Here is a 22,445-nt window from a genome sequence, read left to right as displayed (position 1 = left end):
GAATCTCCATCCTGAGAGGTTTTTAAGGCCTGGCTTGACAAAGCCTTGGCTGGGATGATTTAGTTGGGGTTGGTCCTGCTTTGAGCAGGGGGTTGGACTAGATGACCTCCTGAGGTCTCTTCCAACTCTAATCTTCTATGATTCTATGAATGATCAACACCTCCCACAACACACCTTTCAGGATCCATGGGTCCCACATGTGTCAATCACAACAACAACAACGATGTGGGTGAAACCAGACAATTACTACACTCTGGAATGAACTCAGACAGAAAAATGATAAAAGACAAAAAATACCCTATCACCTGTAGGCAAACAGGTCAGATATGGAGTGACTGTTTTGTGACATATCTGAAAGACAAACTCAATATCATAATTTTGCTGGATATGAAAAAAAATCACAGACTGAATAGATACTAGATTTGAGTCTTATTTAGGATTACTGTACTTCAGGTCCCCAAAAAGAGGGGGGAGCTGGGGGATGCAAAAGGGACACAGTGGAGTGGGTGGGGGGCTCCCTGTCATGGTGTCAAGGCGGCTGGCTCAAGCCCAGGACTCAGCAACAGCCATCAATCAGCACCTCCATGCGGGACTCCCTCCCCAGGGCTGGGAGCTGGGGAGCCTAGGTGAGCAGGATCCAGCAGCTGGGGCTGCAGGGGAATGCACCAATCAGCTGTGGGTGCAGAGGAGGGATCAAGCGGCACACCAATGGGGGCTCTTTCTGAACTGCAATGTCTGCTCTGCAAAAATCCTGGACATTGCCTGTTATTTAAAAAATCCACCCAGATGGAGCCTCAAAAAAGAAGCATTGTCCAGGAAAACCCATATGTATGGTAACCCTAGCTTCTTACAACAATCCATACCACACTAACAGTACCCCTCATGCCTTTCTCCCCTCCCTTCAAATACTACTTATGTAAACAATCCACTCCACCTTGTATGTAGCTGTAACACGGGGAGTCCCTTTTCCAGACCTGAAGAGCTCTGTGTAAGCTCCAAAGCTGGTCTCTCTCACTAGAAGAAGTTGGTCCAATAGAAGATACTACCTGACCCACCTTCTCTCTAATATCCTGGAACCAAACACAAACACTGCATACAAAAAAAAAAATTCAGTATTTCAATTCAAAATGACTGTTTGAAAGTTTCTTTAAACTGTATTGGTTTGCTTAAATATTAAAAAAAAAAAGCCAAAAATCAAAATAAAATATTTTATTTGACCTGAAGCAATTTTTATTTGTTTTACTTTTTAGCTCAGATTTAAAAATCAGTTATTCACCTAATTCTAGAGGTGATAGCTTAGCTATAAGCTATACTTAAAATTGTGCTAGAATTTCCATTTTAAGAGGAGTAGGAAAAAGCCATAAAAAGTCTGTTTTGTGTCAGAGGATCAATTCCAAATGATTGTTCTGAATTGCTTGAATTTTCTATAGCAGTTTGTGGTGAAAAACGTTAATTATGACTCCTTAAAAAGTGCCATGTGATTAAATTTTTTCTATCATCTTTTTATTTCAACTCCCTTTTAAAAGTGTACCAGTGAAGTCTGATGTATGAAATTCAACACGTGCGATTCTGTGTTTAGAGTAGATTGGAAAAAGGTTTGTTAAAAGGGCACCATGTTTTGTCTAAGTAGTTATTTAAGGTTTCAGGGCTTCCTGTTTGGAATGCGGACAGGAATGCGCTGTTACTGCTCAGGCAACGCTGTTACTGATGACAAGAAGGGACAATAGCAGCTTCCAATTTATGGTAATGATATAGCTGAAGACACAGGCTATAATGAGAGCATTTAAGTTACCTTGACATAGTGACTGAGGGTTTAATTATCTGTCAGATATGCTGCTTGCTGCCTTGACAGGAGGACTTCAGAAGATGCCACTGTACTCCACCTTTTATCCTCCTGGGGATCTCTGTCCCTTCAAGGGGCAGACCGTAGATGATAATTTATAAATCTGTTCCTGCCTTTGATGTGGTTATTGAGCTCAGGCAGTAGTGACTCCTGCTTTTAGAGCCAGCAGCCTGGGGTTCAGTCCCTGCAAAGGTACATGGAGATTTGAACTGCTCTGGATCTCTGCAGTTTAGGGTGAGCAGCCCTGGCTTGAGGCTGGCAGTGTGGTCAGCTAGGGGCTAGCTGATTAATAGATTTTAAGGCCAGGAGGGACTATTATAATTTTGAATGAAACAGACCACAGAATCTCAGTGATTAATTTCTACATCAGGCTCATAACTTCTAAATGAGCTTCAGCATCTTTTGTAGTGCATGTGATAGGTCATCCAGAGGGAAGTGAACCCTGGACCTCTGGCTTTAAAAGCACGAGCTGCTCCTGTTTGAGCTAGAAGAGGAACATGGGGTAATGGCAAGAACAGACTCCAGAACCTCAGTATGTGGCCAAAGAGCTACACCAGGCTAGTGTAGGTCACACCATGTGTACAATAGAGATGATGGTCCAGGGCATGTTGGAATCACCATATTGTACAATGGTGGAGTACAATAGGGAGATTAATGTATTAAACATCAGCATTAACAGTTGTCATAATTAAGGGGTAGCCCTGATCGGTGGCAGATGGAAAAGGTACTCCCTCTCCAGCCCCATTAACTCTCCCACAAACCCCAGTTCTGGTCCCTTTTGCCCCAACCATTGCATCTTGCAGCAGACTGGAAGTTTCATTAAACACATGATGATTGCTGGATGAATAACTGATGTTTCAGTTTGACAGTTCTGGGGGAAAAACAAAACAAAACTTTACTTTGACCTGAATTAAATTCTCTGGAATTTTTGGCAAATCAAAACTTCCATATTTAGGTCAAACAACGTTTCAGTTTGGGTATTTTGATAAAAGCAAAGGAAATTAAGGGTTACATTCACAAAAAGAGGAGGAGAAGGAAGCAATGCCCCCTTACACTGAACAGACCAGTGGTTAGGACACTCCCCTGGGATGTGGGGCACCTAGTCTTCCTCAGAGTGCCCTAAGTACCAGCCTAGGGCAGATTCTGGGGTGGGTTTCTCCTGTTGAAGCGGTTCCATTTTGTGTAAAATACTCAAAATATTCACTGAGCCAAAGAGACTGAAAATGACTCTAGTCCGGTGGTTAGTGCCCTCAGCTGTGGGAACCTGGCTTCCAGTCTCTGCTTCCATTCCATTAATATTTAATTATTTATACAAAGTGGAATAGCTTCCCTAGGAGGGATTTAAAGACCCCACCCCAGAGAGCAGCTAGGGGGAGGACCCCAACCACCAAGCTATGAAAGCTGAGACCTAGGTTCCAGTCCCTGCTCCACAGCAGTCATTTGAACCTGGTTTCCCACATCCCAGCTGAGTGCCCTAACCACTGAAATATTGGTCATAAGGGGGCGGGGAAGCTCCATCTTTTGTAGTTTTGTGAGCAGCACTTAAATCCCACTGTGAAACTAGCCCCCCAAAATTAGTCCTTTTGACACCTTCAAGTTTAGTTTCGGTCAACCCCAAACTGCATTTTCAGCAAATAAGCTGCTCATCTGAACCTTGTCACCCACCTCTGCTCCTAGGATAGGGTAGTGATCCAAGGCAAGGACATCAGCTGGAATGTGGTGGTGGGAGAAGGGGGTAGAATTCGAGCTGTCACAAGAATAAAAAGTCCTAGTAATTGCATTTAAATAGTAATAGCACATTGAGGCCACAAGCAGGTGTTAGGCTCTGTCTAAACAGTGACAAATATTTGCAAAAAGAAAAGGACTTGTGGCACCTTAGAGACTAACCAATTTATTTGAGCATAAGCTTTCAGTATGCCTCTGATGAAGTGAGCTGTAGCTCATGAAAGCTTATGTTCTCAAATAAATGTTCGTCTCTAGAACATAAGCTTTCATGAGCTACAGCTCACTTCATCAGAGGCATACTGAAAGCTTATGCTCAAATAAATTTGTTAGTCTCTAAGGTGCCACAAGTCCTCCTTTTCTTTTTGCGGATACAGACTAACACGGCTGCCATTCTGAAACCAGTGAAAAATATTATCTCTCAGGCATCTGTCATCCACAGGCAAGTTTGGAGGCAGAGAAGGTGCATCTCTGCTCCTCACCTCTCTGATCCCGGTCAGCAAGAAGGGAGGCACAGCTGCTGGTACAGCCACTCCTGGTGTATCCAATTTCCACCCAAGGCTCTGGCTCATTCCAGGAGCCCAGTGATGACAGATTCAGTGGTGGAAGCTCCCTCCAACTGACAGGTTCTCATCACTCCTAAATACAGCAAGCTGCTCTTGGCAGAGTTACTTTCAGGAACTTCACCACTGAAAGTGTTGGAAAGACAGAGCTCCCAACAGCCTTCAGGAGGGTTGGTAGAATTAGGAGCCGTTTCAGCAGCACAGTTTCTCCCTCTGGAATCTCCCCCATCCTAGCCCTCCCAGCCCCCGGGGAGTTAGGGTTTTTAATACAGCAACTTCAAGCTCAGCCACCAACAGATTTATTAGCAGCTAAGGCTGCACGTGGACATAGACTCAGAATATCAGGGGTGGAAGGGACCTCAGGAAGTCATCTAGTCCAACCCCCTGCTCAAAGCAGGGCCAATCCCCAAGTTTGGCCCCAGATCCCAAATGGCCCCCTCAAGGATTGAGCTCACAAACCTAGGTTTAGCAGGCCAATGCTCAAACCACTGAGCTATCCCTCCCTCGACATCCCATCAAATCCCTCAAGGAACAGAAGGAAGTTTAGGGAAGCCTCCCCCATGCTGTGTCTACAACACTGTCGATAATACTACATAAGACTTTCACTTCCATTTCCAACCCATACTGAAAAGCAACGCTTATCACAGCATCACCGCAAAGCCTTGACAGGAGATCTCAACAACATAAAGGCAGAGGAACTTCCCACTGAATGGGCATGTGTGTTGACACATCTGCCTGTCAGATTAGGAGATTTGAGCAAGGTTCTGCAATGCAAAGCAAACTGGATGAAGTTAGGGTTCTTCAGTCAGTAGTGACCTAGTTATCTTTCATTTCACTGTCCACTGAAGAGTAAGTTACAAGTCTCAGGCTGGTTTCCAGTAGCCACACCATAAAGCTATCATTAGTACTAGCATTCCAATATTGGATGTGCTCCAGGAACTGATCTCTCCTCATCCCTCAAGCTGGCCACAGCCTCTCTGGGTTGAAAGGGCATCAGATAGGAAGCAGGCTATGTAACCAAAAGCTAGCCCCATTCATCACCACTAATGGCTCTGCCCAGAAATCCAGACTTTGAATGTCAAGTTTATAAATTTGTATTGCTGTAGCACATCGGCCACACTATCAGAGGCTCGTTCACCTGCACATCTAACAATGTGATATATGCCATCATGTGCCAGCAATGCCCCTCTGCCATGTACATTGGTCAAACCAGCCAGTCTACGTAAAAGACTAAATGGACACCAATCAGACATCAAGAATTATAACATTCAAAAACCAGTTGGAGAACACTTCAATCTCTCTGGTCACTCCATTACAGACCTAAAAGTCGCAATATTACAACAACAACAAAAACAGACCCCAACAAGCGACTGCTGAATTGGAGTTAATTTGCAAACTGGACACCATTAACTTAGGCTTGAATAGAGACTGGGAGTGGATGTGTCATTACACAAAGTAAAACTATTTCCCCATGTTTATTCTTCCCCCCACTGTTCCTCAGACGTTCTTGTCAACTGCTGGAAATGGACCATCTTGATTATCTCTACAAAAAGGTTTTTTCCCCCCTGCTGGTAATAGCTCACCTTACTTGATCACTCTTCTTATATTGTGTGTGGTAACACCCATTGTTTCATTTTTCTCTGTGTATATAAAATCATCCTACTGTATTTTCCACTGCATGCGTCCGATGAAGCGAGCTGTAGCCCACGAAAGCTTATGCTCAGATAAATTTGTTAGTCTCTAAAGTGCCACAAGTCCTCTTTTTCTTTTTGCAGATACAGACTAACACAGCTGCTACTCTGAAACCTGTAGTACTTGAGTGTACTCAGCCTTAGGACTCGGGTGCTAGGTACTGTACAAACAGAATAAGGCACATTGGAAGCTCTCTGGAGCAGGGACTAAGTATAGGTTGACATACCCCTCTGGGTATTTGCTGCAGCTGCTCTTGCAGGACTGACTCCCTGAGTCTTTGTATTAGGGGGCAGAATCACATGCTCTAAGATCTTGTCTATACAGCTTAATTGTCCAGAATAGCTACTGCAGATTAATGCCATGTGCAGATACTTTTATTCTGGAAGAAGCATCCACAGAGGCAGTTATTCCAATATAGCCTGAGCACTTTAAATTCACACGCACCTTATTCTGGAAAGGCTTCCTGCTGCGGGCAAGCCTCCTGTAGCAATTAAAAAAAAAAAAAAATGCACTTTTGCACTTCTTAGCCATATAGCTATGCATGCTAGTATAATTCTGCCCATGTATGGTAGAATGGCAGCATAAGGGGTTAAATAGCGGTCTAACCTTGTCCAAAGCAACTCAGTGGGAGAGCAGAAGTCCGAACTGCAAATCCCCTACTCTAAGCACTAGACCACATTAGGAACTAGGCAACGCCTGTCTCCTTTTAGTGGTGACTCAGCTATTCAGACTGATTTTTCCCAAAAATGCTTGGAAAGCCAGCTGCAAGACCTTGAGTGGAACTCAAGTTTCCCCTTCCCTCTGCTGACTCACTCCTTCCAGGTCCTACACCCTGTTTAGAGCCACTGTCAAACTGTGGTTGTTGAAGATACTGCCTCACTATTTAGGTTGCTTGAATGGCAAGGGGCTGGCCCATCCCCAGCACCCCACTATCAAAGCCACTTCCTCCTGGCTAAGGGAGCACAAGTGGCCTCTCAAGAGCTGCACTGATTTGGTTAGCATACCAACCACAGATACCTGCAAAGAGATGGAAGGTATACATGGCACCTCTGCAGCCTCTTCTGGTTCAGGAGAAAAGGAGCCCTAAGACTTGTATGATTTAGAGCGCCTCCTGTACTTTACAACCAGAGTACCAACCCAGAGGTGTGTTTTTCTGGGAGCCTGCGGATATGTATAGGGCTATAGATGCAGTGCACTAGGATGCTTTCTGCCTCAACTAAAGAGGCATTTCAGTAACGGATCCTCACAATGCAGCAATAGTTACAAATCCTTTATTATACATTAAACCATCACAAGCATTAAAACCATTACATATTAATAAGAGTTCATTTACAGCTAGTGGACTTCATCACAGCTTTGATGGTCTCACACCTATCTTGCTTGGAGAGCTCATGCAGAAGCACTAACTTCATTGCAGCATGGACCTCCCTGCAGGTAATGAGGCTTCTCTTGTTGTGGAGAGACAACCTGGCAGCTTCTAATGCAACTTTCCCAAACAATTGTGGTTTATCCAGAGAATTTATGACATCAGTAACCCAGCAGGAGACCCCTGAGACTTGATGAGCCTGTCAGAGAAGAAGCATTAATGTCAGGTCACTTGCTTAGAAGTACACTAATTTAGTGGCAAGTTCAGCAACACACCACTAGTCCTAAAAAAGCCTATGTTATCTAGTTAGATCAGGAACCAGGGACTCTTAATGCATAGAAGCCAGGAGTTCAAACAGCTTCCATACAGGTGAGTTAAGATTGCTTACCACTGGCTTACACCCTTCCAAAGTGCAAAACCAAGACTTAAGTGCATGAAAGCCTACACCACATGCTGCCATTCCCCCACCTCCTGTCACTGCCCTCAAGATCAGCATAGCACTATAATGCTGATATGTGTCTTAGAGAGTTGTCAGGGAAACAAGTTTCAAGAAAGTTCATAGCTTTTAGTAGCCATGGGGGACCACTGCAGTCACAGTCAGACCTCCCACATGACAGGGCCCATCAGCAGGGATCTTGGGGCATTGTAGTTGCAAGTCTCACAGCCTGCCATGCTGTGCACACAGAAAGTGGAAAGTTTCCTAAGCTATGGGTTTGTTGCATTTCCCCGTGCCTGTTGCCACCTCCACATGGGCAGAGTTAGGGTTGCATGGGAGGAGTTAGACCAGGAAACAGAAAGTCAAGGTGTGAGGTTTAAGTTTGATTTCCTTGTTCTGGAAGGGTAAGAGGCAAAGTCCAGCAACCTCTATTCACCTTTAACAAAGCAGCTCTTGAAGGAGCTGAAAAGCAAGTCACAGATTAGTCAAGTAGCTCAGGTGATCCACCAAAACTAGAGTTCTCAACTTGAAGTCAGTCAAACCTCTCAACTCCTCCCACTCCCCAAAGCAGGGGATGCCATTAGATCTGTCTGGCTAACAGCTGCGCAGGCAATGACATTTCTAACCCAGGCTTGTTAGAAAAGTGCAGCTGTGGGTAGAGTACTCACTGTAGTAATACATCAAAGCTTAAGTTACTGCTCCAGAAGCCTGGTAGTATTTTGCCAAATCCCAGCTTAAGTTGCTTAGCAAATGGGGAGAAGTAGAGTCTAGATGTGCAAGTACAAACCTGCTCTTAGAGTGGTCTATCAGGACAGCAGGCTGCAACAAGGTTGTACAGGACTCACTAGACGGTAAGTGCTTTATACTGAGCAGGAGTCATTAACAGGGCTGGTCCCAGCTGTTTTACCATCTAGAGCAGAAGGCATTTTCAGAGCCTCTCTGCCTTCTGAGCAGCCAAGTAAAAAGAGGCTAAGCAAGAAAGTGTCCTCTCCACTGCCACGTGTTGATTGTGTGCCTCCAGAAGTAGGTAGGCACTGCTCAGCAACATCAAATCCACAGACACAAGCCAGTGACATATGGCCCAGACACAAGGGTTAAGATCTTTAAGGGAAAGCAGCAGCCAAGTGCCTGGTAATAGCCTCCTGCTCCTATAGAAAGAGGGACTCGGGTGTGTCATAGGTAGAATGATTAAGATAGCCAGGTAAACATGGAAGTCACTTCTACATTTCTCCAGCTGGCTGCTACTTAGCCTTTAAGAGGCTCTCTTCCTAACCAACCATAGTCAGGGGCATAAATTTATATTAACAGATTTATTTAAGTCAGAAGAATTCCTAGCCAAAAAACCTTGCTTATGCCACAGCAATTTAAGACTTTCACCGTAAGCTGCATTTGGAGCCCTAGTGAAGACAAGGCTCCTGCAGCTTGTGAAAGGAGAGATAAAAACGTTAGCTAAGCCTGCTCTGAAGCAGCCTCCTCCACAGAGCATTAAGAGTGGCACATGTAGACCAGCAATACTTTGCGAGAAATGTGGGGCAGGCAAAGCTCTCCCTCCTCCTTCAGCTATCAAAGCTCAAAGATAAAATGTTCATATTTAAGCTCTTATTGCAGCACTTGTAGAACCAGGACTTACTTGCTTTAGGACTTTATATATGTAGGTAGCATAGCCCTCCTTTCTCTTGCTACTGTAGAGCCTGAGACACAGAGGATCTCCCCTAGCATAGTCTATCTTCTTCCTTAGAAAGGGAACTGAAGAAAGCTGCATCTCTGCTACCAAGGCAGAGATCAACACAAAAAAGAAGAATGGAATTTACAAGCTTGTTACATATAGACAGAATAGCTCAAAACATCTCTATCCTCCTCAGAGTGCAGATTGTACAGCTGGGAAAGGGGAGGAGAGCACTCCTTAGAAGGAAGACTAACTTAAATCAAGTAATTTAGCTCCAGATTTAGTATTTTTAGATATTTCAGTGTCTAGTTAATAGGTTTTTTTTATAATTCATCCCACAGACTAAGATATTTAGCAAGCCAACAAATGCTAGTTCTGTTACTGACTGCACTCTGGGAAGACACTCAGATACTACCTATAAGAGCCATCAAATAACCATAAAATAATTGCAAATAGGACATTGTGCACAACTACCCCTCCTTACCCAGAAGGAAGGAAGGCAACGACTATACAGTACACCTAATATCACCAGCACACTGCCAGACCACCTCTGCAACTGCACTACTTATAATAAAGCTGCAGAGAGCAAATACAGACACCAATGAGAGAGGTTAGCTTGTTTTCTTGACTCATTGACGTCACCTGCAGATTACATTCCATCCTAAAGACCCTGATTTCAATTAAAGAGACCGTAGCGCCAAAATCAGATTTACACACATTTAACTTTTCACATGAGTGGTCACACTGAAGTCAATGGGACTACTCGTGAATAATCTTAAGTAAGTAAATAAGTTTTTGCAGGCTTGGGAGAGTTTCCAAGCATAAAAAACCATGTCCCCGCAAAATGCTGGGGATGGGGTCCTCCAAGGCTGTGGGATCCAGCCCCCAATGCAGGGTACTGGGGATGGCGTCCCCTGTGGCTGTGGAATCCAGGGTCCTAATGTGGGACCCAGGAATGGGGTTTCCCCGGGGCTGTGGAATCCAGCCTCCCAATGCAGGGTGTTGGGGACAGGGTCCCTCAGGGCTGTGACATCCAGTCCCCCAGTGTGGGGCCCTGGGGATGGGGTTCCCTGGGGCTGCGGGATCCAGCCCTCCCCCCCGACGCAGGGTGCTGAGGTCCTCAGGGGCTGTGGGATCCAGCCCTGCAATGCAGGGTGCTGGGGATGGGGTTCCCCCAGGGCTGCGGGATGCAGCCCCCCAGTGTGAGCCCTGGGGATGGGGTCCCCCCCAAAGTGAGCCCTGGGGATGGGGTCCCCCCGGGGCTGCGGGGTGCAGCTCCCCAGTGTGAGCCCTGGGGATGGGGTCCCTCTGGGGCTGCGGGTTGCAGCCTCACAGTGTGAGCCCTGGGGATGGGGTCCCCCCCAAAGTGAGCCCTGGGGATGGGGTCCCCCCGGGGCTGCGGGGTGCAGCTCCCCAGTGTGAGCCCTGGGGATGGGGTCCCTCTGGGGCTGCGGGTTGCAGCCTCACAGTGTGAGCCCTGGGGATGGGGTCCCCCCCAAAGTGAGCCCTGGGGATGGGGTCCCCCCGGGGCTGCGGGGTGCAGCTCCCCAGTGTGAGCCCTGGGGATGGGGTCCCTCTGGGGCTGCGGGTTGCAGCCTCACACTGTGAGCCCTGGGGATGGGGTCCCCCCGGGGCTGCAGGATGCAGCCCCCCCAAAGTGAGCCCTGGGGATGGGGTCCCCCCAGGGCTGCGGGATCCAGCCCCCCCAAAGTGAGCCGTGGGTATGGGGTCCCCCCGGGGTTGCGGGATGCAGCCCCCCAGTGTGAGCCCTGGGGATGCAGTTCCCCCGGGGCTGCGGGGTGCAGCCCCCCAGTGTGAGCCCTGGGGATGCAGTTCCCCCGGGGCTGCGGGGTGCAGCCCCCCAGTGTGAGCCCTGGGGATGCAGTTCCCCCGGGGTTGCGGGATGCAGCCCCCCAGTGTGAGCCCTGGGGATGCAGTTCCCCCGGGGCTGCGGGGTGCAGCCCCCCAGTGTGAGCCCTGGGGATGGGGTCCCCCCGGGGTTGCGGGATGCAGCCCCCCAGTGTGAGCCCTGGGGATGGGGTCCCCCCGGGGCTGCGAGATCCAGCCCCCCCAAAGTGAGCCGTGGGTATGGGGTCCCCCCGGGGTTGCGGGATGCAGCCCCCCAGTGTGAGCCCTGGGGATGGGGTCCCCCCGGGGCTGCGAGATCCAGCCCCCCCAAAGTGAGCCGTGGGTATGGGGTCCCCCCGGGGTTGCGGGATGCAGCCCCCCAGTGTGAGCCCTGGGGATGGGGTCCCCCGGGGCTGCGGGGTGCAGCCCCCCAGTGTGAGCCCTGGGGATGCAGTTCCCCCGGGGCTGCGGGGTGCAGCCCCCCAGTGTGAGCCCTGGGGATGGGGTCCCCCCGGGGCTGCGAGATCCAGCCCCCCCAAAGTAAGCCCTGGGGTTGGGGTCCCCCCGGGGTTGCGGGATGCAGCCCCCCAGTGTGAGCCCTGGGGATGGGGTTCCCCCGGGGCTGCGGGGTGCAGCCCCCCAGTGTGAGCCCTGGGGATGGGGTCCCCCGGGGCTGCGGGGTGCAGCCCCCCAGTGTGAGCCCTGGGGATGGGGTCCCCCCGGGGCTGCGAGATCCAGCCCCCCCAAAGTAAGCCCTGGGGTTGGGGTCCCCCCGGGGTTGCGGGATGCAGCCCCCCAGTGTGAGCCCTGGGGATGCAGTTCCCCCGGGGCTGCGGGGTGCAGCCCCCCAGTGTGAGCCCTGGGGATGGGGTCCCCCGGGGCTGCGGGGTGCAGCCCCCCAGTGTGAGCCCTGCGGATGGGGTCCCCCGGGGTCCAGCGTGGGACGCGGTCAGCGCCCCCCGGCCGGGCGCGCAGGAGCCGGGGCGGAGCCGCGGCCGGCAGGGGGCGCTGCCGGCTCTTGGCGGGGAAGGCGGGGCGGGGCCGCGCGCCCGGCTCCACCCCGGGCAGGCCCCGCCCGCTCCTGGCGGCTCCGCGCGCCCCAGGTGAGGCGGGGCGGGCGCTCGGCGGGGCTGAGGCGAGGCTCGGGAGCCGCGCCGCGAGCCCGGCGCCATGGCGGAGCTGGAGAGCCCGGAGTTCGGCAAGGCGGACTTCGTGCTGCTGGACTCGGTCTCCATGCCTGAGTTCATGGCCAACCTGCGGCTGCGGTGAGTGGGGCGGGCCGCCGTGGGGGGGGCCTGGGGCGGGCCGCCGTGGGGGGGGCCCGGCCCGGCCCGCGGGTCTCCCGCCCGCGCTGCGTTGCCCCGCGCAGGGGCGCGGAGCCGGGGGACCCCGCCGTGCGCTGAGGCCGGGCTGCCCCGCGCATCACCGCACGCCCCGGCAGCCGTCCGGGGCTGCCCCCCAACCGCCGGCGGGGGCGCCTCTGGGCGGGGGGACAGGACCCCCCCGGGCCGGCCCCGCCCCCCCCCCGCCCCCCGGGCCGGCCTCGGTGCCTCCCTCCTCCCGCGCGCCGTCCCGGGCGGCCCCTCGGTCTCCGGCGGCGGCGCGGGGTCCCGGGTCCCGGCAGCGCCCCGCCTCGCAGGTCACTTCGCCGCGGCGGCGCGGGCTTGGTCGGGCCAGGTCCCACCTCGTTCCCGCCGCTGGTGGCCCACGAGCAGCGCCCATTTCCGTCGCTTCTGGTGTCCCCGTGAGCCTGTCTGGGCAAGTGCGCGGTCTGGCCCGCGCAGACCGCGTGTCCCCGTGCTCGGCTGCCCTGGCGAATGCGTGGACTCGGCGTGTGGTTTAGCTCTGGGTTTGTGAGTGCGTTGGTTTTCCTCAGCGTTTACAAATGCAACCTGCTGTTGGGTGATCCTGGATGGGAGGCAGCGATGAGCCCGTGCCGCAGATGGCAGGAACGGAGAGCGGTTATGACTTGCTCAGAGTCACAGCAAGCCTGTGTCAGAGCCAGGATGAAAACAAGGAAATTCCTGACTCCTGAGCTGCTGCTCCCATCTGTTACACACCACTGCCTTTCTGTGGGCAAATCGTATCAAACTGAAGTCCTCGGCTTGCTGGCATTAAACTCACATTTGCTGCTGCTGCTCACAACTTTCCTCGAAAAGAACAGGAGGACTTGTGGCACCTTAGAGACTAACCAATTTATTTGAGCATGAGCTTTCATTGGTTAGTCTCTAAGGTGCCACAAGCCCCCCTTTTCTTTTTGCGAATACAGACTAACACAGCTGCTACTCTGAAAGTTTCCTCAAGCAGCAGCAGAATGAATTGAGGGGACCTTTGATGTTAATGCAGCTGGTAAGAATCCTGCTGGCAGCAGTGAACCTTTCCCAAGCAATAACAGAATTAAACTAAGTAACTGCAGAAGCACTGGGTTTATTGGAGGAGGACCCAAAATTAGACTGTGGGAGGAGCAGAGTAGCAAAGACCCTCTAGGATTGTCAGGAAGAGAATATGTGGAAGTTAGGGAGAGCTCCTTTTAGCACCAAGGGGAATAGTGGGAGACATTTCAGATTTGTCACACCTCACCAGAAGGTGATATGAAAAATTGCCCCTGAATGGAGTCCAGAGACAGCATCTCGGTAGGAATGCACCTTACCCCTTCCGATCCGTTTGAGGGAGATTTGCTTCTGACCTGGTTGTTGTCTCTGGAACTTGCCAGTGAGACTCATGGGACCGCCTTAGCCCTCCCTTCTGGACCCTGGGACATGGTAGTGCTCCATATGCACCTACCACCCTGCAGCCCACCTGCTCCGTCAGCTAACATAGTAAGTGCTGGAGCACAAGTGGTAGCTGTCTGTGATGTCCTGCCTAAGGTTCAGTGTTCCAACCTTGTGAACACCTGATGTAGTGGTGGTTACAATTATACATATTTATTTTTTACTTTAAAAAAAATCCTAGAATTTACATACAAAAACTATATTAAAAGAACTTTATTTAAATTGCAAAATCCAGCACACAAAAGTTAGGAAATGTCAGATTTGAGTTTGCCTTTGCAACCATAAATCCTTATGTGTTATAGTCTTTAATACATGATCCCGGAGAAAGAAACATTATAAAACACATTCAGGTTAAGTAATGTTAGTTAAGCTATTATCTCTGCTAAATTACTCACAATTCTTGAGATAAAATCTCTGTTCCTTAGCTAAAGTACAAACTGGAGAAAAAAATTTAATTTATAACTTTTATTAGAAAAAAATAGAATTTAAAGCAAATAAGAGGCCAAAGATGACAAAATAAAGGTGGTTAGATAATAGTATTTCAAAGCACTTCACAAAGGAGGTAAAGGAAAGGTGAAGTGATTTGCTGAAGATCATCCAGAAAGTCAGTAGCAGAGCTGGGAATAGAAACCCAGATATCCTGAGGCCCAGTCCAGTGCTCTGTCTACTAGGCCATTTTACTGTTTGGCTCAATACCAGTAGTTTTAGTAACTATTAGTAAAACACAAAACAGTTGTACATCCTTCTGTATCAGAACTTGGTCATTCCCTTCCCCTTAGTTGTAGATAGCTTTGTGTGTTACACTGGCTGTCTGCAAATACAAATAAAGAGTGGACCAAGCCCATTGGTCATTTGGGCCTTTCAATATTTTGTTAGGCTTCACTTTAAACATTTTCACTTTCAGTTGCTATGTTAAGCAAATGTAATGTGTAACTTTATTTAATATAGAACAAAGACCTTAACTTTATTGATGAGTACATATATTTTTCACTGATTACATTTCTATTTAAAATAGACAATGTCTGAAATATTTGCAGTACTATTTATGGTCACTTGGCAATGACAATTCCTCAGATTGTTGGAGTCTGTTATATACTACTATAGATAACTTTTAATTTTCCACATAGTTTCTTAAAATTTAATCAATGCCTCTTATCTCTATCCATTAATAAAATTATATGTTATAATATGGTATCAAATAATAGCAGTGATGGCATGCTAGATGGGGAGGGATCTGAGTTTCTACAGAGAATTCTTTTCCAGATATCTGGGTGCTGGGTCTTGCCCACATGCTCACGGTCTAACTGATTGTCATGTTTGGGGTCGGGAAGGAATTTTCCTCTAGGTAAGATTGGCAGAGACTATGGGCATGTCTTCACTAAAAAGTTAGGTCAGCTTAATTTAAGTTGGCATCCAGTTGCTGCAGTAGTTAAGTTGGTCGGGCATGTTCACACCGCACTCGTGTTGGTGGAATGCATCTTTACTAGCACCACTTGCATTGATGCATAGAGCAGTGTACCTTGGATAGCTATCCCACACTGCAACTAGTTACAAGGGGTTTTGGGAAAGGCTTGCAATGCCTCATGGGTCCAAAACATTGTCTGGGGGCGGGGAAATGGGAACATGGCTTAGAACTCCCATGATGCAGTTTCCTCCCTCCCCTCCCTCCTTACTTTGATATCAATGGCAAACAACCCATACTTTTTCATGCCTTTTTTCGAAAGCCTGGCTTAGCTGTGTGTATGCCAGTGCCTGATAGCCCTGGACCCCGCGGAACTTTGCGATGTCATTCAAGCAGTCCTGTTGCAAGCCATAGAATGAAACAGGTTCTGGTTGCTGCTGGTAGTTGTGCAGCAGCTGAGCACAGTGGAGTGCCATTTCTGGTCCTGGGAAACAAGCACTGACTGGTGGGATTGCATCGTTATGCAGCTATGGGATGATGAGCAGTGGCTGCAGAACTTTCAGATGTGGAAGGCCGCTTTCCAGGAACTGTATGCAGAGCTTTCCCCAGACCTGATGCACAGCAACACTAAAATGAGACTTGCTCTGACAGTGAAGATGCGATTGGTGATTGTTCTGTGGAAGCTTGAAATGCCAGACTGCTAGCAGTCAGTGGGGAATCAATTTGGAGTTGGTAAATCTGTCATGGGAGCTCTTGTGATCCAAGTGTGCAGGGCCGTTAATTTACTTTTGCTAAGAAGGGTAGTGTCTCTAGGCAACGTGCAGAACATAGTGGGTGGTTTTACTGCGATGGGGTTCCCTAACTGCAGTGGGGTGATAGATATCACACACATTCCTATCTTGGCACCAGACCACCTTGCCAAAGAGTACTATACCAAAAGGAATACTTTTCACAGGTGTTGCAAGCACTGGTGGATCACAGGGAGCATTTCACTGACATCAGTTTGGGATGATCAGGAAAGGTGCATGATGCGCACGTCTTTAGGAACACAGGTCTGTTAAGAAAGCTACAATCAGGGACTTTCTTTCTAGATCACAGAATAACCACTGATGATGTTGAAATGCCTATAGTGATCCTGGGAGACCCAGCCTCCCCCTTGCTCCCATGGCTCATGAAGCCATACACTGGCCACCCAGACAGCAGTAAGGAGTGGTTCAACAGTAGGCTGAGCAAGTGCAGAATGGTGGTGGAATGTGCTCTGGACATTTACTAGGTCTAACCTAGTAAGCAAACTGCAGGCAGAGAGCACACAGCAGGCAAACTGCTTACTAGGTTAGAGCTCAGTGAAAGCAATATCCCCATTTTTCTCTCAGCCTGCTGTGTGCTCCTATCTGTGAGTCAAAGGGAGAGAAGTTTCCGTAAGGGTGGGCCATGGAGGTAGCAGCTAATTTTGAGCAGCCAGATACCGGGGCAATAAAACTTTGAGCCCAGCGAGGAGCTCTGTGTCTCTGGGAGGCTTTGAAAACCCAGTTCAGTAATGAGCCACAGTAATGTGCACCATTTGTTTGCATTGTGCCTTCGCATACCATCCCCTCTGTTGCATCAGTTTCCCTGTACCTCCCGCTCCCACCAAAAACCTCATGCTTGGAATAAATAGAGTATTTCATTCTCAAAACATTGACTTTTATTGCACAAACATGAAGAAACTGAAAGAACAAGAAAATAATTTAACCTGGGGCAAATGATATGATAAAACTGGGAGGGGAAAAACCAAGTCAGCTTTTCTGGGAAAGCACAGAAGACTTGTCCATCAAAGCTCTTCAAATAGCTTTGTTCTTAGTACCCTCTTCTGGTGTTGAGTGGAAGGGATACGGCATTTTCCCGCACACCTCCGGGAATGATTGGGAATAGGGCGATGTTTGCAGGCTGTTCTGCGGGGGCTGCAGAGGGAGTCTAGCAAGCTGTTTTTCTTGAAGTTCAACGAGATGCCTCAACATGTCTGTCTGGTCCTTCATAATCTGCAGCATCTCATCCTGCGTGGTACACTTGTGCTCTTGGGATGCTCTCTTGCTCTCTATGTCCAGTTTTTCAGACAATTAAATCCTCCAGGCTCTGAACTCCATATCAACTGTCCTGGAGGTGTTCATTATCTCGCTGAACATGTCATCACGGAGTCTCTTTTTCCATCTTCTAATCTGCGGCAGCCTGTCTGCCAGTGTGGAGGATGTGCTGAAGGAAGCAAGCACAAGGCAACCATTGTCAGTGCATACCCGGGGTCTAGTACAAGGTTGCTATTTAAAAATTCCTCCTGTTATTACACTCAAGTGCAAGCCAGAACATAATCAGAATCCCTAGCCATTCAATGAACCGGTTTGCTGTTCCAGTTACGGTGAGTATGGCCCGGAGGCATGGGCAACAGGCCTTGTGCTGCAACCAGTGTTCCCTCTAATTTTTCCCACCCATGTGTGGAATGAATTTTGTTATGTGCACCAAGGTGCAGGTGATGTGTGACGCCTCACCTTCATATCAGTGCACATAACAAAATTAATGTGGTGGGGATGCGGGCTCTGGGGTGGGGCTGGGGATGAGGGTTGGGGTGGAGGGGAGGGGAGGGCTTCGGCTGGAAGTGTGGGCTCTGGGGTGGGGCCAGGGATGGGGTTTGCGGTGCAGGAGGGTGCTCCAAGGCTATGATGGGGAGAGAGGACTCCCCGCAGCTCTCTCTGCCTGCATCAGCACCTTGGCTGTGGCGGAGAGGTGCCTCTCCCTGCTGCGGCAGCTCCGGGGCTGGGGCCGCAGGATAGGCGCTCCTTCCCTGGCCCCAGCAGATCCGGGCCGGAGCTGGGTCCAGGGAGGGGCACTGCGTCTGGGTCCAGGCTGGCTGGGTCTGGGTCTGGCCACCCGCGGCTGCCCCAGTTGCGACTGGATCCGGGCTGCAGCATAGTTAGGGCCGGGGAGCTGCCCTGGCTGTGGCAGGTTAGGGGCCGGGCTAGGTTGGAGCCTGGGGAGGGGTGCCCCTCCCCCGGCCGCAGCAGGTCCCCGGATGGGTTCCCTGAGTGCCTGCATGCCACTAAATAGATTGCTGCGTGGCCATGCAGCTTGCAGGGAACTTAGGCTGGAACTCGTGGGAAATCAGTGTTGGGAGCGCAGGTGGACAATGTCTCTTCTCCTCAGCAATATGGATGGTACTTTGAGACCAGGGACCAGTGTTAGGCCTCCCAAATTGTGGTCTTTGTCTGAGGCGGCTCCAGGAAGAGGGGTGCTTGCAGCCACGAGAAAACACAAGAAGCCCACCCCCCCTTACCTTACTGCTGCTGGTGGTAGTCGCCCTGGGCTTGCAGATTCTGAGGTCAATGCCAACACCTATCACCCGAACCACTGGCATGTTCGGGAAACCATGGTTGAGGGACCTGGAAATCACCATAGGTAGTGGATCACATGCTCTATTATTTGTGTTTAGAGCACTTGCAATGCAAACTTCCACCTGGAAGCATAAGTATTTTGAACTTATAAGCATAAGGCATATAACACAAAAAGATAGGCATTAACTTCATCACACTTCTCAAAAGTTTGAGAGGATGGATGGATGTGGAGGTAGAATTAATATATACAGTAGTGCACAGGCAGCTTAAATCTGGCATTTCCTAATTTTTAGTGCTTGACTTTGCAATCTACATATTTTATGGAATTTTTTGTATGTAATACTAACATAGACTCCTGCAGGGCCGGCCCACGACATTTTGTCACCTGAGGTGGGGAGCTCCAATGACGCCTCCATACCCCCTCACTTGGACCAAAACTTTGGAAGGTCTCAATTCTGCCTTCTTCCTGTTCTACTCTTCTCATGGTACTGCTCTGCTACCTACCCCAATAAAGGAGAACTAACAACTTAAAATGCCTTGTTCAAAAATGTTAACTAACACTTAACTTTCAAACTCCTGAACAGCAAATGTAACTTTTCTTATCTGCATAGTAAACACTGGCACTTTTATCTGTTTGAATAATCAAAGTGGTGCCTTCCTTGCCTTCTTGGTTGCAAAGATTTGAACTGCTTCCTGCTGAAGGTCCACAGTCTGGGCAGGCTCATGCTCTATTGAGATGGTTGCAAGGCCAACAAGCCTCTCTTGTGTCATTGTGGAGTGTAGATGTGTTTTTATTAACTTTAGCTTGGAGAAGTTGCGTTCTCCACTGGCAACTGTTACAGGAAGTGTTAGAAGTATGTGCAGAACAACAAAAGCATTTGGAAAGAGGGTGGTCATCTTATTTGTGCACATATATTCCAGAACAGCTTTTGGAGTTGATCCTGCTGAAATGTGTCTTGAAAGGGCTTTCAGTTCATCATCTAAATCACTCGAATTAATATCGCGCATGTCATCATGTGTCAACACTGTTTCTAGTGCCCTGCATTGCTGGTATAGGTCTTCAAGTATAGTGAGGAGTTTTGGAATATCATACAACATCCCAAATATACTGCTGTGTTCCTTGAGCTACATGAAACGTTCTTCAACTGACTGTATTGAGTTAATACAATCTAGCACCTGGTTAAAGAATTCAACTTTGAATTGTTGTTTGGGGTCTCTTATGGGATTATCCCGTGCCTCGTAACCAAAATGTCGTAGTCTTCGGTGCCTCTTGTATTCTTGAATGGGTGGGAAAATAGCTTCAGTGTGAAGTTCCTCTGCCAACTTCTGTGCATTCTTCAGAACGTTTTGAAATCCCTCATCTGACTGGTAAGACTATATGACTTTGCTTTGTCCAGTTGTTTTATTGCTCCAAATATATTAAGGTCAACACCTTGGAGTCTCTTGCTTACAACATTTATTTCAAACAGTATGTCATGCCACAACGCTAAGCCAGGCAGAAATTTGAAGTTATGTATGTTTCTGGTGATTCCATTTCCCTCTGCCACTGTTCTCCCACAAACTATTCCTGTCATAGTGTTATCCTCTATAATGGCAACTGTGGCATTATCCATCTTCCCAATTTGGTGTTTGATAGGCTTTATTGTCTCCACTCGACATTCCCATTGTGTGGCACTCAGTGGTTTCAGTATCACGTGATGTTCACAGATGTTGCTTCAAAATTTGCCATCAATGAGTTGATGCAGAGAAAAATACATAGATGCTTTGAATTACATTAAAAAATATTCAGCAGCCTCACTAGAAGGTGATGCTGCATCACTGACTACCAAGCTCAATGAATGAGAACTGCATGGGACAAAAAAAGCTTGAGGGTTTAACTCTCGGATCCGTATCTGCGCTCCTCTGTTCTTTCCCCTCATGTTGGTACCATTATCGTAGCCCTGACCTCGCATGTCAGCTATCGCAATTCCCATCTCTTCCAGCTTTTTAAGAAGCACATTTGTCATATCAGCTCCTGTAGTATCATCAATGTCAATAAATTCTAGAAAATGCTCTCTGACAGTCACCAATTGCAGGGACATTTTCACTAGGTTCTGTTACAAAACGCACCATTAAAGTCATTTGTTTCGTATGGCTGATGTCAGGTGTGCAGTCCAGAATAGCAGAGTAGTAATTTGCTGACTTCAAATCTGCCACAATCTTCAGTTTGATATTTGTTTCCAGTAACTGTATGATCTCATTTTGAATTGTTTTTCCAAGGTAGCGGTGCGTGTACATTTCTTGGGTAGTGACTCTTAGATGCTCCTGGAATACAGCATCAAACTCCGCTATCAGCTCCATAATTTTAAGGAATTTTCCATTGTTTGGTACATACAGCTGATCTGAAGTACCACACAGTGCTAGGCTTTGGGTAGCAAGCATTCTCACAATGGCAATGAGCCTTTTCAGAACATTTTGCCAGTAAAGAGACTCTGATGCCATCTTCTCTTGATGCTGATCATCTGTGGTGGCCTTTAACCTTAGTCTCATCTTTCCACCTATGGAATGCTCTCTGGTGATTTGCTGCCTTCACATGGCTTGCCAGATTTCTAGCCAGATTTTTCCAGTCCTTTGTTCCTGTAGAACCCAAATGTGGCTGGAACGTTAGACTGGAAGAGTTTGCAACAAAAACAGTATGTAGCATTTTGGGTTTTTGAGTACATAAGCCATGGCCTCTCCACTTTGTCACCATTGGGGATTTCACACCAGTAATGTGTTGGATGAAAACTTCTATTTTCATTGTCTTTGGGCAACACAAAGTTTTTCATTTGCTGTGGCCCATGCAGAACAAGGAAGTCCCTCAGGCTACTGCTCAAGTGGGTCCACAGTCCTGGATCATCTAGACTTAAGGAACTAAACTCAGCAGCAGCTGTTTCTTGCACCTCCACCACACTCTTCTCTGATCTACACTTTTCTTCAGGAATGTGCATGGTTACATCCATTTGAGATGGAGATATGGATGCTGCAGTAGCTGCCAGGTCACCTGCACTCTGACTAACTGGAAGGTCAGGCATTTCCTCACTACTCACATCCTCCCTGGGGCCGGAAGGCTCACCGTTTGTGTCTATGTATCTCAGGAGAGCTCCTTCCTGCTTAGATAGAAAAGCTTTTTTGCTTTCTTTCTTTTTCTGAATGCTGCGCCAGAGGGGCGTTTTCTTCTTTCACTCATGACTGCTGTTCTGTGTCAGCTATAGTGGCTCTCAACACTCAGTTGAAGGGGACAAATAAGATAGCAGGGCCTGAGTGAGGGAAGATATCAGCATCTTAAGGGCCTACCTGGGTCCTACTCCTTCAGTTGACTGCCTGTTCTCCTCAGTTGGGTTCAAGGAAGCAGCAGGAAACGAAGCTCCCTGAGCAGCTGATGTTAATCAGTCCAGGGTCCTGGGGGTGCTAGAGAGGTACATAAGAGGCTCCTCCTCCTCTCTCTCCCTGCAGCTCCTGCTGCTTTCTGTTGTTCCCTCTCACCTTTTCTCTTGCTTGCCTCTTATGTCTCTTGTGCCCTCCTTCCTCCAGCACAGCACTCCACCATCTCTGTGCATCTAGAGCAGAGAGAATACAGATACATCAGCAGCAGACACAATTTACTACACTCTGGGTCCTAGTGGCCCCCCTCCCCCAAAAGTCTGGCACCTGAGGCGGCCACCTCAGTTTGCCTCATGGTTAGGCCAGCCCTGGACTCCTGCTATAGGCTGAAGAGTACCCATTTTGTCTATTACATTGAAAGTGCTTAATTTTCTC

The 22,445-nt window shown here is 48.7% G+C and overlaps 1 protein-coding gene and 1 long non-coding RNA gene across 4 annotated transcripts in view; one reads left to right on the top strand and one right to left on the bottom strand.

The window, feature by feature from the left end:
- Positions 1-7,075: 7,075 nt before the first annotated feature.
- Positions 7,076-13,169, bottom strand: LOC140904021 (uncharacterized). 2 transcript variants are annotated; one of them, XR_012156412.2, is made up of 3 exons: positions 12,821-13,169; positions 9,253-9,389; positions 7,076-7,385 (listed from the first exon to the last, which is right to left on the bottom strand). It is a non-coding gene; the product is annotated as an uncharacterized LOC140904021 (long non-coding RNA). The 2 variants fall into 2 exon arrangements; XR_012156413.2 differs by having other exon boundaries at positions 9,253-9,386.
- MYO1D (myosin ID) overlaps positions 12,226-22,445 on the top strand; it is a 352,821-nt gene continuing 342,601 nt past the window's right edge. For both annotated transcript variants that reach the window (XM_073326164.2, XM_078850736.1), the window contains exon 1: positions 12,226-12,401. In XM_073326164.2, coding sequence (XP_073182265.2) covers positions 12,307-12,401 — 95 coding nt within the window. In that variant the 5' untranslated portion in view covers positions 12,226-12,306. The remainder of the gene's footprint in view (positions 12,402-22,445) is intronic.

Source organism: Lepidochelys kempii, chromosome 27 (assembly GCF_965140285.1).
Source record: "Lepidochelys kempii isolate rLepKem1 chromosome 27, rLepKem1.hap1, whole genome shotgun sequence".
Taxonomy (NCBI): Eukaryota; Metazoa; Chordata; order Testudines; family Cheloniidae; genus Lepidochelys; species Lepidochelys kempii.
This window is presented reverse-complemented; position numbering and strand designations above follow the sequence as displayed.